This window comes from Caenorhabditis remanei, chromosome II (assembly GCF_010183535.1).
Source record: "Caenorhabditis remanei strain PX506 chromosome II, whole genome shotgun sequence".
Taxonomy (NCBI): Eukaryota; Metazoa; Nematoda; class Chromadorea; order Rhabditida; family Rhabditidae; genus Caenorhabditis; species Caenorhabditis remanei.
In genome coordinates this window covers 16478218-16491010 of record NC_071329.1, presented here as the reverse complement: position 1 = coordinate 16491010, position 12793 = coordinate 16478218, and the positions used below count along the sequence as shown (strand labels likewise).

The window sequence follows — 12793 nt, the reverse complement described above, 5'->3', positions numbered from 1 at the left end:
CATTACTAATCCTTTTCTCAGGTACATGTCAGCAAGATTCCCTTCTAAATTTCCAGTGGTCGTAATACCATCCGTCTCCGAGTTAGTTCTTAGTAGCAAAGCCTTCTTTTCAACTCTTCTCGAATCATTCGTTCAATAATGATCGTGTCGAATGGAAAGTCATGACCGATCATATCTCGAAATGAAACGTCGCCAGGAGTCCACACAGAATTTCCAGGTGAGATTCGGAAACCGTATTGATCCAGATCTGATTTGACTCCCCCAAAATCGTTCTCCATCTTGATTTGCTGTAATATGTTCTCACCAGAATCGAACTCCCGATAGATGTCCAATTGATACTTAGTGTCATTGACAATGGTGCAAAACTCGTCAAGTTTCAAACTTCGTACTCTGAGTGGTACTAATTTTTCCGTAATGCGTATTGTGGGTAGTCGTTGGGATATTTTGAATCTGAAATCAAAATTAAAGATTTTAAAAGATCTAATCATGTTTACCGAATGTTAGCATCTATATGAATCAGGACAGCTTTCAAACTTTCGTATTGCAGCGGTATGAAATTCATCTTGATTTCTGAAAAGAATTGGGTTAACTAATAAGAAGGCGTATATTTTGGAGGAAACAAGGGAGGCTATGAGGAAGATCTGTTTCCCAGTAATGAATAGAGAAGAGGTTAGAAAGGTGTTCGCTGGTAGTATATTTGCGCAGGGTGACGTCACAAAGTGTGAGGAGTAGAGGTTGATGAAAGAGAGGACGAGTGTGGAGGCTTACATAAAAATCAAGATTAATCGAATTGAAAATAGAGAAAGTATACAGGTTGCATAAAATACGTACAGTACCGGTGAAAAGGTTGTAAACTTTGGCCGTTTTCAGTTGAAATGGACCAACTTTGAGAGTGTGTCATAATAATTCTGATTGTTCCATCAAGTCGATTTTTAATGGATCATACAGATCAAAAGTAGAACTTCATTTTTAAAGTCGTCTTTTTTTTGTACGGACACTGTCAATATCATTTTAAGACGACATTTCAAAAATCGCACTATTTTGCACTGAAATGGGACGATGTGAGAGAGAAATTACTTTGTCAATATGTAACTTGCTAGGGAGTGATCGTACAAAAAAGTTGTCAACTACAAACATGAATCTCTACCTTTGTTCTGGTTCGTTAAAAATCTTCTTGATGGGACAATTAGAATTACTATGACACACTCGAAAGGTCTTAAAAAGGTTAGAATAGATATCAGAGTTGCATGGAAGTGAAAATTTCTTATCCGGAAGTCGGAAGTCGGAAGTGAGTTTCCTTAACCGGAAGTTGGAAGTCGGAAGTGAAAAAACGCCCGGAAGTCGGAAGTTGGAAGTCGGAATCAGATTTTTCGCAAACATTCAAAAACTCGAGAGATCATAAAATTGGCGAAAATCAGAGGAAAATTTGGTTTTGGATGAAGAAAAGCCAATTTTCTCTCCTTTTAGACCATTTTTTCAAGTATTTCTGCGAAATGTACTTTTCGGAAATTCTACAGTTATGGAATGACGGAAGTCGGAAGTGAATATATATATATATATATATATATATATATATATATATATATATATATATATATATATATATATATATATATATATATATATATATAATTTTCCCCAGTAACAAAAAGGTTCTACGCAAGAGAAGAGGTCAGAAAAGATGTTCGTTGGTACATGCATAGGGTGACGTCACAAAGGGTGAGCAGTAGGAGGTTGATGAGAGAGAGAGCACTAGTGAAGAGGTTCAGTAGAAAACTGAATAGAAGGGATATTGTTAGCAGTCAAAAATAGTTGTCCCATTACTTTCAGCGGAAGGGGGCTGTCTTTCTTCACAGGAAACTTATTGGTAATAAAATTCAAAGATTTATTTATTGAGATATAGCAAATGCATAAAAACAAATAGAGATAAGTAGGTAGAAACTTATGCCTTTTAATTCACAATCGAACGATTCGGATCTTGAGAACCCATTTAGAGTTAACAGTTTTTTGACCGCCTGAATTTTTGATTGGTACGTAAAACACCTCCAGTCTCGTGGAATCTTTAGTTATTGTTGAGATGCATCTGAAAATTGATTCATACAGATTATTCTTATTCTCTAAACATACCTTTTCGTTCTCTTTGTTTTTTCTACACGGGTTTTGATTAACTTGAATAAATCTTTCACTGTCTTTTCCTTCGTGACTTCCTGTGAAAAACAGGACCCAACAGGTTTCTCGAACCAACTCAGAACAATATTCAACAGTTGCTCGACTCTGTACCACCTACAGTTATATGGTAGATATACTTGTTGGTTAGGACATCCTCTGAGAATATCTGAAAAATCCTCTGCGGGTCCTATGTAACTAATTATCAACTTTTTTGCACAAGATACAATGGGTAATTGAAAATCTCTTCCATCTATTATAAAAATGTCCACTGAATCCAATGAAAGAGAAGACGGGTCAAGCATTGAGATTACAGCATCGTTGAGGAATGTCAAACCAAACACGTTTTCTAGATTTCTAGTTTTAACTTTGAACTGAACCGGCAATCTCAGAATGATACTTTCGCGGGGCAAACGAAATTTTTCAGCTAGGATTGATGAACTTCTGTCTCCGAACAAACAATTGTTCAAGAGCTTCATTGCTTCATAAAGTTTCATTTTACAAGGAAATCGCTCGATTTGTTTCTTGTTTCCGGTTTGGACTGTCAGTTGAATATAGCAGACATACGGTGGTTTTAGATTGAAACGACGGCATTCGAACGGGAGAAGCGCAGTGTAGAGATTATCGATACGATACTTTAACGTATCAAGCGGCATTTCTAATCCACGTCTCACGTATTGGCCAATCGGGTCACTTTCAGTAATTTCGGAATTGGTCTTTAAAAACAAGGCCTTCTCATAACCTTTCAACATCTCCCGATATAATCGTTCATTTTGAATTGTATCGTGTCGAAATTCACGCCTATTATAACCTCCAAATGAAACGTCTCCTGGAGTAAGCACAGTGTTGCCAGGTGAAATTTGAAATCCATGCCTATCCAGGTCATGTGGAACTCCACCGTATTCATTGTACCACTGAATCTCTCTTGCAATTGTTTCGCCAGAATTGTATTCCCGATAGATGCCCAATTGATATGTGGTGTCATTGACAGTGGTCCTATACTCGTCAAATTTCAAACTTCGAACTTTGAGTGGCACAACTTTTTCCGTAATGCGTATTGTGGGTAGTCGTTGGGAAATTTTGAACCTGAAATCGAAATTGAGACAGTCAAAATATTGATCAAAGTCATGTTTACCGAATGTTAGCATCCATGTAAAGTAGAACTGCTTTCAAACTTTCATATTGCAACGGTATGGAATTCATTTGATTTCTGAAAAGACATGGGTTAATAGAAACTCGCCAGATTACAATAAAAATAAGGCGTACAGCACAGAACAGGCACAACAGTAGAATGACCAAAAATGATGGAGAAGAAATGCGCAGATGCCTCAGTCAATTAGTACAGCTGTCTTGGGTTAGGTCAGTGTGCACTGGACAACAAGATTGACGATTTGTCACTATTTGTGCAGTGTGACGTGTTAATTGCAAGACACATAGAGAGCGGACCACACAAATCCACGTCACGACTTCATCGGGAAAATAACATTCTATCGGATTGATGTCCTCTAGGCGGAAAGCGGATAAAATCTAAACATTGGCGGAAGGAGAAATCCCACACAACTCTGATCTGCACCTGCTGAACCGCCTCTTAGCACACACCAATAGATTTCCCAGCAGACCACGCACACAGAAATGATTTGCCAATGTCATCTCTCCATCCTTCTATTCATTACCTTTCATATCTGTCGTGTCTTGCTACATTATCACTCCATAGAACTGCAAGACTCCACTCCAAGTCTCCTAGCACTTCGAGGAGTCCTGGGTGGCCCGACTTCATTACATCCCTCAAATGAGGAATCAATAAGAGATATACATCGAGCGAAGATCCAATTCAGTTGTATTTGCTGTGTACACAGACTGCCTTGCCCCCACAGTCCACGGACGCTTTACTTTAAGTTTTTCAAGCACAAAAAAACCAGATGCGAAAATAAATTTACGTTGAAAAAAAGAAACTCAATAAACTTTTACAGAAATTATTAGAAAAAAAACAATTAAACAAAACATAACAATTGAACAAAAATGCAATATTGTTTCTTTTATCTTTTCCATTTAGAATTGAACGGCTCTAATCTTGAGTATCCACTTGGAATCGTATCCGTACATGATTTGGTCCTTACTGCTCTTGTTTGGTACATAGAATACTTCTAGCCTTGAATTATCCGGGGTACGCATTGAAACACATCTGAAATCGTAAAATAATGATAAGTACAATAAAATAATTAATTAGGATCTTACCTTTTCGTTCTTTTTGTATTCTCCACACGCGCTATGATCAATTTGAAAAGTTCTTTTACTGTCTCTTCCTTTTCGATTCCAAGTGAAACACTAGTTTCAATGGATTGGATGCCCTCTATCCATAATTGAACCGCCTCAAACAACCCTTCGGCTGTAATAAATGCAAATGTATCTGCCAGAACGACATGCGGGTTTGAACATTTTCTGATAAGTGGTGATAATGATACATCATAAACGATGCCAAGATTATGAATTATTAATTTTTTAGCACTAGTAACGATTGGGATTTGAAAATTATTTTGATGATTCACATAGATACTAACAACATCTAATGGAAAGTACGACGAGTCGAGCATCGAAACGATCGAATCGTTCCGATTGTCCAAATTTGATAAATATCTCAGTTCTTTCGTTCTGACTTGGAAACCAATCGGCAGTCTGAGTATAAAACTTCGATCATGTATATATAACTCCCCCACTTGGATCGCCGACCGTCTTCCCCCGAACAAAAAGTTGTTCAGACGTTTCATTGCTTCATATACTTTCATTTTGTAAGGAAATCGCTGAATTTGTCTTTTCTCCCCTGATTCGATAGTCAGTTGAATGTAGCAGGTGTACGGTGGTTTCAGATTGAAACGCCGACACTCAAAAGGGAGAAGAGCATCGCGGGTGGAATCAATTAAATCTTCCAATTCCTCTTTTGACATATCGGTGGAGTCATTATATTCTTCTTCTTCTTCTTCTTCTTCATCATCTGATGCTTCAGATGCACTTGGATTGGAGAGGAGATATAACGATTTTTCATAACGTTTTAACGCCCTCCGAAACGCCCGTTCCACGTGAACGGTATCATATTCAAAATCGTGGCCATCCAAGTTTCCAATTAGTATGTCTCCAGGTTTCAATACTGAAAATCCCAATGCGACTGGAAAACCATGTCTATCAAAATCGTACTGAACTCCGTATTTATTATACATCTCGACTTCACTCGGAATTTTTTCATCAGCATCATAATCTCGGTATACCCCTAAGGTATTGTTGACTGCAGTGGAATACTCATCAAGCTCCAAATATCTCACTCTAAGCGGCACAGTTCTTTCGGTTGAACGAATTGTTGGTGCTCTATGGGCTATTATGAATCTGTAATTTTAGTATAAAAATACGGATAAGAAAAAAACAGTAAATATGAATTCACCTGACATTAGGGTCCATGTAAAGTAGAACTGCTTTCAAACTTTCATATTGCAGTGGTATGGAATTCATCTTGATTTCTGAAAAGAGTTGGGTTAATTGAAACTTGCCAGATATAACTAGGGACCGCAATGAACGTGGGCGGAGTTTTTCATTTTCTTCTCTTGGGGCGTCATGGGGAGATTATCAGAATGTTTGACGGTCTGCCCTGAGAGCCCAGTACGCTAAAACAGAATGAAAACTTTTTACCCCTATGTAATCGAGTACGTAAAATGCAATGAACACACTTTCGTTTCACCCAAATTTTTAGTTTTCTCGGAAAACTGAAAAAACATTTTGCTTTTTTCAGAAAAATGTCACGTTTAGGATGTTCTAGGTCGAACACGCATCGTTTTTTGACAGTTTCTAATAGTTCTGAACATACTCGAATAGGTTTTGAAAGAAAATTCGAAATTCGTGCTGTCGAATTTTTTTGGGAGCCATCTTAACTGCGAGGCATCACATCACAAAACTTTCTGTGATAACATATATATTTTCTGACATATTCTATTTGGACATCTCTTCAGGTACCTGGGGCCAAAATTTGGAAGCTCATTGATTTGTAAAATGTGATTTTTTCGATGGCGGAAGACAACAGATTCAAAAAGAAAATCAGTTTTCCAAGCAGTTCAGGTTAAAGGAGGTCAAACACGCATCGTTTTTTGGCGGATTCAGAATCTACGCAAAATTTCGAACTAGATGCACTTGGAAACAAAAAATTTCGTGCTGTCGAATTTTAGATATTTGATGTTTTATCTCGAAATATGCTAAAAATTTATCAAAAAATTCTCTTGAATTTCAAAAAATCACGTCAATAATATATTTTCCTATTATCCGCGTCACATTTGTGCTTGTCTGGTTCAGTGGATAACACGCGGTGGTTTTATTCAAAGGGTTTCTGGTTCGAACTTTTGCAATTTTTGCAAAAATTTGATGGATTGACGTGAAAACAGAAAATATTTTTTGCGTGGCCAGGAAAACAAAAGGATTCCCCAAGAGAAATTCAGTAGTAACCATGGCTGACCAAAAGGCCCTGTAACTTCGGAGAGTGTGAATATTTTCGGAAAAAAATTTGGGAATGTACTTCCATTTACCTGAAGAACAAGTCAGGATGGAAATTTTAATGGAAAATTGGGTTTGAAAATAATGTTGCGGTCTCTAGATATAACAATAAAAGAAGGCGTTTGAAGAATGGACACAACAGTAGAATGACAAGAAAGAATAGAGAAGAAAGGAGTAGATGCCTCCGCCAATTAGTACAGCTGTCTTGGGTTAGTGTCAGGGCTGTGCGGCAACAAGTTGCCGGTTGCCGAAATTGCCGAAATTGCCGAAGTTTTAGTTGCCGACTTGCCGTTGCCGAATTCGGCAACTCATGTTTCGGCAACAGTTTGAGGTTGCCGAATTTCGGCAACAGTTTTTCGGCAACTCGGCAACAATGTTAATTTTTCTTTTCGTGATAAATTTTTGCAATTTTACAGAAAAAAATCAGTGAAAAGACTTAATGAGGGCAAGACCCGCGGAAAAAAACTAGTCATGCTAATTTAACATACTGTAGTCGAATTTCGGCGGTAGCTTCAAAAAAGTCTTGGTTTTGACAAAAACCATAGAATTAATCGAAAATAGTTGATTTTAAGAATGTTTAGTGTTTTCACAAGCTCTCTTTATGATTTCTTGTCTCATTTGTAAATTTTTGTTATTAGGTTTGAGTGAACATAACTTTTTATGAGACTTTAGTAAAAAATACTTCTGTTGCCGAAAGTTGCCGAAAGTTGCCGAATGTTGCCGAGTTCAAATTTCGGCAAGTTGCCGAGTTGCCGAAAGTTGCCGAAGCATGAATTGGCTAGTTGCCGAGTTGCCGAGTTGCCGAAAAAAGCGGTTGCCGCACAGCCCTGGTTGGTGTGCAGTGGACAACGACATTGTCGATTTGCCACTATTCGTGGAGTGTGACGTGTTAATTACAAGACACAATGAGAGATAATCAGCAGACCACACAAATCCACGTCACGACTTCATCTATGGGAAAATGACATTCTAACGGACATCTCTATCTCTTCTCCCATTTTCTCATTAGAGTAGGTTCTCTTCTTCATTTCACTTTTTTTGTGTTATCGATTTTTTAAAAGTTTTTGTTGTCTTGGAACAAAGCCGTCCAGTGTTAGTCTGAATCACAAACGTGTATTTTGACGTGACGGTGTTTGCAAACAATGCGCCATAAAGAAAAAAAAGTAGCTATTTTTGATACTTTAATAAAAACGGGAAAATTTAAACCCTTTCGTTGCAGACATTATGCTTCGCACCCTTGTGAGTGTGATCAGCATATTTTTGACTAGATTTTTCCTCATGTCTTTATTTCCATTCAACACTTATTTTCCAGAAATCAACATGAATACCCTTCCACTGCAATATCAAAGTCTGAAAGCAGTTTTCTTATATATGAATCCAAATGTCCGGTGAGTGTATTAGTTTTGAAAAGCGTTTTTCAAAACATTCTGTTCATACTTTCAGATTTGAAATTTCTCACCGCCTTCCCTCCATTAGCTCAACAGAAAAAGTGGTGCCTCTGCGAATCGAAGAATTAGATCTAGGAGATCTAACAACATCCGTGAACCAAACTTCATACAAATTAGGGATCTTTCGAGATTACAAAGAAGGAGAAAAAATAACTTGGAGAGCTCAGAGGTACAACGATTTCGGAGGACTTCCCCGCGACCTTGATAGATTTGGATTTGAAATTTTCCCTGGGCACAATGTATTGGATCCTGGAGATGTTTCACTGCCATGCCCATATAGTCTCGTAAGACAAGTAGAAAGGGATACTGTGCATATTGAACGGATGCATAAAACTCGTTTAAAGTTTTATCAAGATGTTCTAAAAACTCGTTTGGGATCAGAAGATGTAGAGATTTCTGACAGAGAGGGTGAAGACGCAATCTTGGAGCGTTATTATATGAGCCTCCCTATTAATGAACTGGAGAGACATATCGGAGAGATACACGAGGATCTTCAGCCGTTTGAATGCCGTCGGTTCAACCTGAAACCACCATTCGTATGCTATATTATGTTGACAATAACTTCTAAGAGTCACAAAGAAACATCCCTGATGCCATACAATATGAAGTTGCATGAAGCAATGAAGGCCTTGAACACATTCTTATTTGGAGGAAGACGTCAATCAATTCAAGTCCAGAAGTTACAGTTCTCCATCAACGGAACTATTCTGAGACTACCAGTTGGGTTCAAAATTGAAGCTGAACAACTCAAAGGAGTGTATAATTTGGCTATGCGAAACGATGCTGTAATTTCAATGCTTGATAAAAAATCCTTCCCATTAAAGAGTGTCAGCTTTTTTGCGGAAGACAAACGAGATTTTCAATTTTTTGACTTTGGAAAAACGACAAGTTTTACAGCGATGGATGTTAACCCAGAAATTGACCTATTCTCTATTCTGAAGACACTTCCCAACGAACGAGTCAACTTGAGTTTTTATGATCCAGATTTTGGAATTGGGGAGTATCTTGGTCTAGTTCAGAATTGGATAAAAAATGAACGACCGATAGGAACCTGCTACTCGTTTGGAATAGAAGAAGACACCGCACGTCAAATATTGAAACTAGTCAAGACACATGTGGAGGGAGCGAAAAGAAGCAAAAGGTATTACTTTCTAGAATGCTGACAACTTATTATTTATTTTTCAGATGTGTTTCGATTCCTATCAGAAATTCTGCAAGATTGGAGCTGTATTACATCCCAATGAAATGTCTGAATGACTCGGAACAAGAGGAATTTATGTATGATTATGATTGGGTTCTGAAGATGAGGATTGTTCGTTTTTAAATGAGGCGTTCTCGGTTCACATCAAATGATTTCTTCTGATTTTATCAGCACACTGCAAAACAATCTACTTGTTTTTTTTATCATTCTGTCTCTTCTCTTTTTTATATATGCTTTTTTGGGTTTCATCAAAAATTTGACTTAAAGTGAAAATGCTTTGAATCGATGAAGATGCTATCACTTTCACTAGTATTTTTTGATATTCCATTAACTGATGTGAAATACCTCTCTCTTTATATACCTTCTACTATTTACTCAAAGGCGGAGCCTCTTGGATTGACCAGTGGCGTGTCAAAGTTCACATAGACTTGGACACCTATTAAGACAACAAGGGATAACATGTCTAACACTCAAGATATTTACCGCCATAAGACAATAGACCCATCATGAGAGTGATGATTTGTATTGCACCTAATATCATGAGAAATCGGACCATTACTTGCAAGATCGCTTCGAGATTATAGTATTACATTCTTATGGGAGAAAGTTATAATTATCATTTCGAAACAATCCGCTGCTGTAAGCACGATAAGATGGTTGAAGAAAACATTTATTGAACAAGTTTGTGAACTGAATATCATGGAAACAGTAGGTTAGCAAGATTACACAGTAGGAAAACAGAAAACATTGAAATGAGATTGATAAGATGTGACATAGAGCAAAGACAAGAGTGTTAATCGTCGAGTTTTCTTTTCGGGGCACGTTTTGGTTTGAAGATTGAAGCTGTTCTAGTTTTGTGCAGTTCCATTGACTTCACCATGAGAGCAGCAAGAAGATCGTGATCCAATTCTTCCGGATCATCCGGTAAAACTTCTTCGAGTTGATCTGCGGTTTTGATTTCCGCCAGAAACATTGGCTGAAATTCGACTATTTGAAACTGTTTTTCATGCATAGGGTCGCCGGAAAGGCCTTTGACCCTCTACTGATAAACGTGAATCTTAGGGTTACGGTAAGGTTTTAGCACTGTGCCAGACGCAGCGCCTTTACAAAATCCCGCGAAAAAAACAAATTCAAATCAAAACGTTTCTGACACATGTTTGGTTTTTTTCAATGTCAAGCTACCCACTTTCAAGTCTTCCAATCGATACTCAAACGACAGGTCGAGTTTGTCACTCAACGAAAGTTTTTTTGCTTTCTCGAGATACTTGATACATCGACGACGTGCTGATTTAGCAATGAACATGTCCACTAAAGCAAAAAGTCCTGCGATGTTGACTTCTGAAAACAGTGTTGAATACCAGTATTATATGTATCACCCTTCCCATTAATTGGTAGTTCTCCATAAATCAACTCAAGGAAACATTGCAAGTGGTATGGATCAACATCCTTCAGTTCGATCTCTTGTTTCTTCTTTTCGCTGAACTTTCCCGAAAACATTGATTTGAAATACTCGCAATGAGTGGCAAGATACTGTAAAATATATTTCGGAGATATATTGATTTGAAAGCATACTTGCAAAATTCCGGCCCGGATTTGAATTTTTTTCACTAGAATTTTTTTTAAATAATTGTTTTCCTGAAAATTTTCCAAATTTTTTCTCAAGTTTATCTAAAAAATCAGTCTGACGCAAGTTAGGAGACCCCAAAATACCAAAAATCGCTCCCCGTCGTACACTTTTTCAGTAGACTACTTTAGAAATTATCTTCGTCTGTACGTGAAATGCATTCCTAAGTGTTCATTTTTCGAATTTTTCTTGAAAATTCTTGAAAGTATTTCTTTCACGTGCACGCCGAGGAGCATTTCTATTGAGATATACTGAAAAAGTGCACGACGAGGAGCGATTTTTGGCTTTTGAGGTCTCATAACTCGCTTCAGACCCATTTTCAGACATGAAACCAAAATAAATGTATCTTTTTATGGCTTTTTGAATCGATTCATGCCAAAAATCCTATGTTTGGGAGTAGTTGTTTCCCCCAGACTTGCAACGGGCCGGGCCGGGCCGGGATTAAAATTTCTAGGGCCCGGCCCGGCCCGGTCGGCCCGGAAGTTCAGTACTGAAAAAAATTCAAAATTTTTTTCGAAAATTTCCCGATTTTTTTTTGAAAAATATTTCTTAAGAACAATTTTTTGTTGGTTTCGTAGGTTTTTGAAAAATATACTTGAGGAAAAATATGGAAAATTTTCAGAAAAAAAATTTTTGGACAAAAAATTGTAGTGGAAAAAGTTTAAAAATTCAAATCCGGGCCGACCGGGCCGGGCCAAAACCGGGCCGGAATCTTGCAAGTCTGGTTTCCCCCTTTAAGAACTTTTTTCCCCGGCCCGGCCCGGCTCATCCCGTTGCAACTCTGTTTTAAAAGATGTGATCAACTAACCATCTTCACGACATGAAACTTCACTCCCTTCGCCACAAGAGTAACATCCGATGTTTCAACTGCTTCTGCACTTGTGAAACTTCTAAGCAAGTGTTTGAACGTTTCTTGTTCATCGATAGTGACGGTGACTTCCACTACGACGTTTCCATCAATCAAGTTTTCCTTCACTATATCTTTTCCAATGTCGTACAATGCATCCGAGGGATCGAGATGAGTAAATTCGACCTCGCATGCATCCAGTTTCTTTTTCTTAGTCGCATTGATAAGGTTTACTCTCACACATGCGTCGATGATCCATCCGGATGCACAATCTGGCTTGAGACAATTCAAGTTTATTGTCAGCTCGTCCTCTTCAGTGTTTTCCAAATCGAGCTTCCTGGAATCACTGATACTCAATATTTAAATACAATTCAGGAATTAGGAAGACTTTAATATTCAGCTTGAAAATATCCAATACTTTCCCATGGAAGAAAAGGGTGTAGAGATTCTATATGAGTGTAGCTAGTAAAACAGAAAAGTAATAAAATTATAGTACTTTTTAAAAATCGAAGAAAACACTAACCATGGAATACCCAAATGATTCTCGACATTTCCGGATATAACTTCATCCTGTTTCATTTCCAATGGTTTCTCGAAAGTGTGTCGAATTGTGAATTCCTGCTCCGCCTTCACAACTTCATCAGATATCTCTTCATCAGATATCTCCTCATCAGATATCTCCTCATCAGATATCTCCTCATCAGATATCTCCTCATCAGACATTTCAGAGTCGGACATTGTCTGAAGATTTCAATTTTTAATTTTTTTAAAACGATTTTTGAAAAAGAAAATGAAATGCACACTGTTTTCGTAAGAAGCAATAATGAAATAAAAAGAAGAGAAAAGTGAAAGAAAAGGGAAAGAGCGAGAGATAGAGAAAAAGAGCAACTTTTCATAGACACAGATTGACTCAATGTCAGATAAAGTTTAGGGCAAAGAGTTCAGATGCGAAGTGAGATGCCGTTCCGTTAAAAGATTCT

General features: G+C 37.7%; 4 protein-coding genes across 4 annotated transcripts; 1 reads left to right on the top strand and 3 right to left on the bottom strand.

The window, feature by feature from the left end:
* Nucleotides 1–89: 89 nt before the first annotated feature.
* On the bottom strand, nucleotides 90–562 carry GCK72_007404 (uncharacterized protein; the record flags this gene model as incomplete). Its single annotated transcript, XM_053726169.1, has 2 exons — nucleotides 90–450; nucleotides 495–562. The coding sequence occupies 2 exons, from the start codon at nucleotides 560–562 to the stop codon at nucleotides 90–92; spliced, it is 429 nt and encodes a 142-aa protein (XP_053590363.1).
* Nucleotides 563–1956: 1394 nt separating this feature from the next.
* Nucleotides 1957–3943, bottom strand: GCK72_007403 (uncharacterized protein; the record flags this gene model as incomplete). The annotated part of the gene is made up of 4 exons (XM_053726168.1): nucleotides 1957–2083; nucleotides 2128–3252; nucleotides 3302–3376; nucleotides 3840–3943. The coding sequence occupies 4 exons, from the start codon at nucleotides 3941–3943 to the stop codon at nucleotides 1957–1959; spliced, it is 1431 nt and encodes a 476-aa protein (XP_053590362.1).
* A 272-nt stretch (nucleotides 3944–4215) lies between these two features.
* Nucleotides 4216–5664, bottom strand: GCK72_007402 (uncharacterized protein; the record flags this gene model as incomplete). Its single annotated transcript, XM_003100097.2, has 3 exons — nucleotides 4216–4348; nucleotides 4402–5541; nucleotides 5597–5664. The coding sequence occupies 3 exons, from the start codon at nucleotides 5662–5664 to the stop codon at nucleotides 4216–4218; spliced, it is 1341 nt and encodes a 446-aa protein (XP_003100145.2).
* Nucleotides 5665–8013: 2349 nt separating this feature from the next.
* On the top strand, nucleotides 8014–9465 carry GCK72_007401 (uncharacterized protein; the record flags this gene model as incomplete). The annotated part of the gene is made up of 3 exons (XM_003100026.2): nucleotides 8014–8081; nucleotides 8137–9282; nucleotides 9327–9465. The coding sequence occupies 3 exons, from the start codon at nucleotides 8014–8016 to the stop codon at nucleotides 9463–9465; spliced, it is 1353 nt and encodes a 450-aa protein (XP_003100074.2).
* Between the last annotated feature and the right edge of the window lie 3328 nt (nucleotides 9466–12793).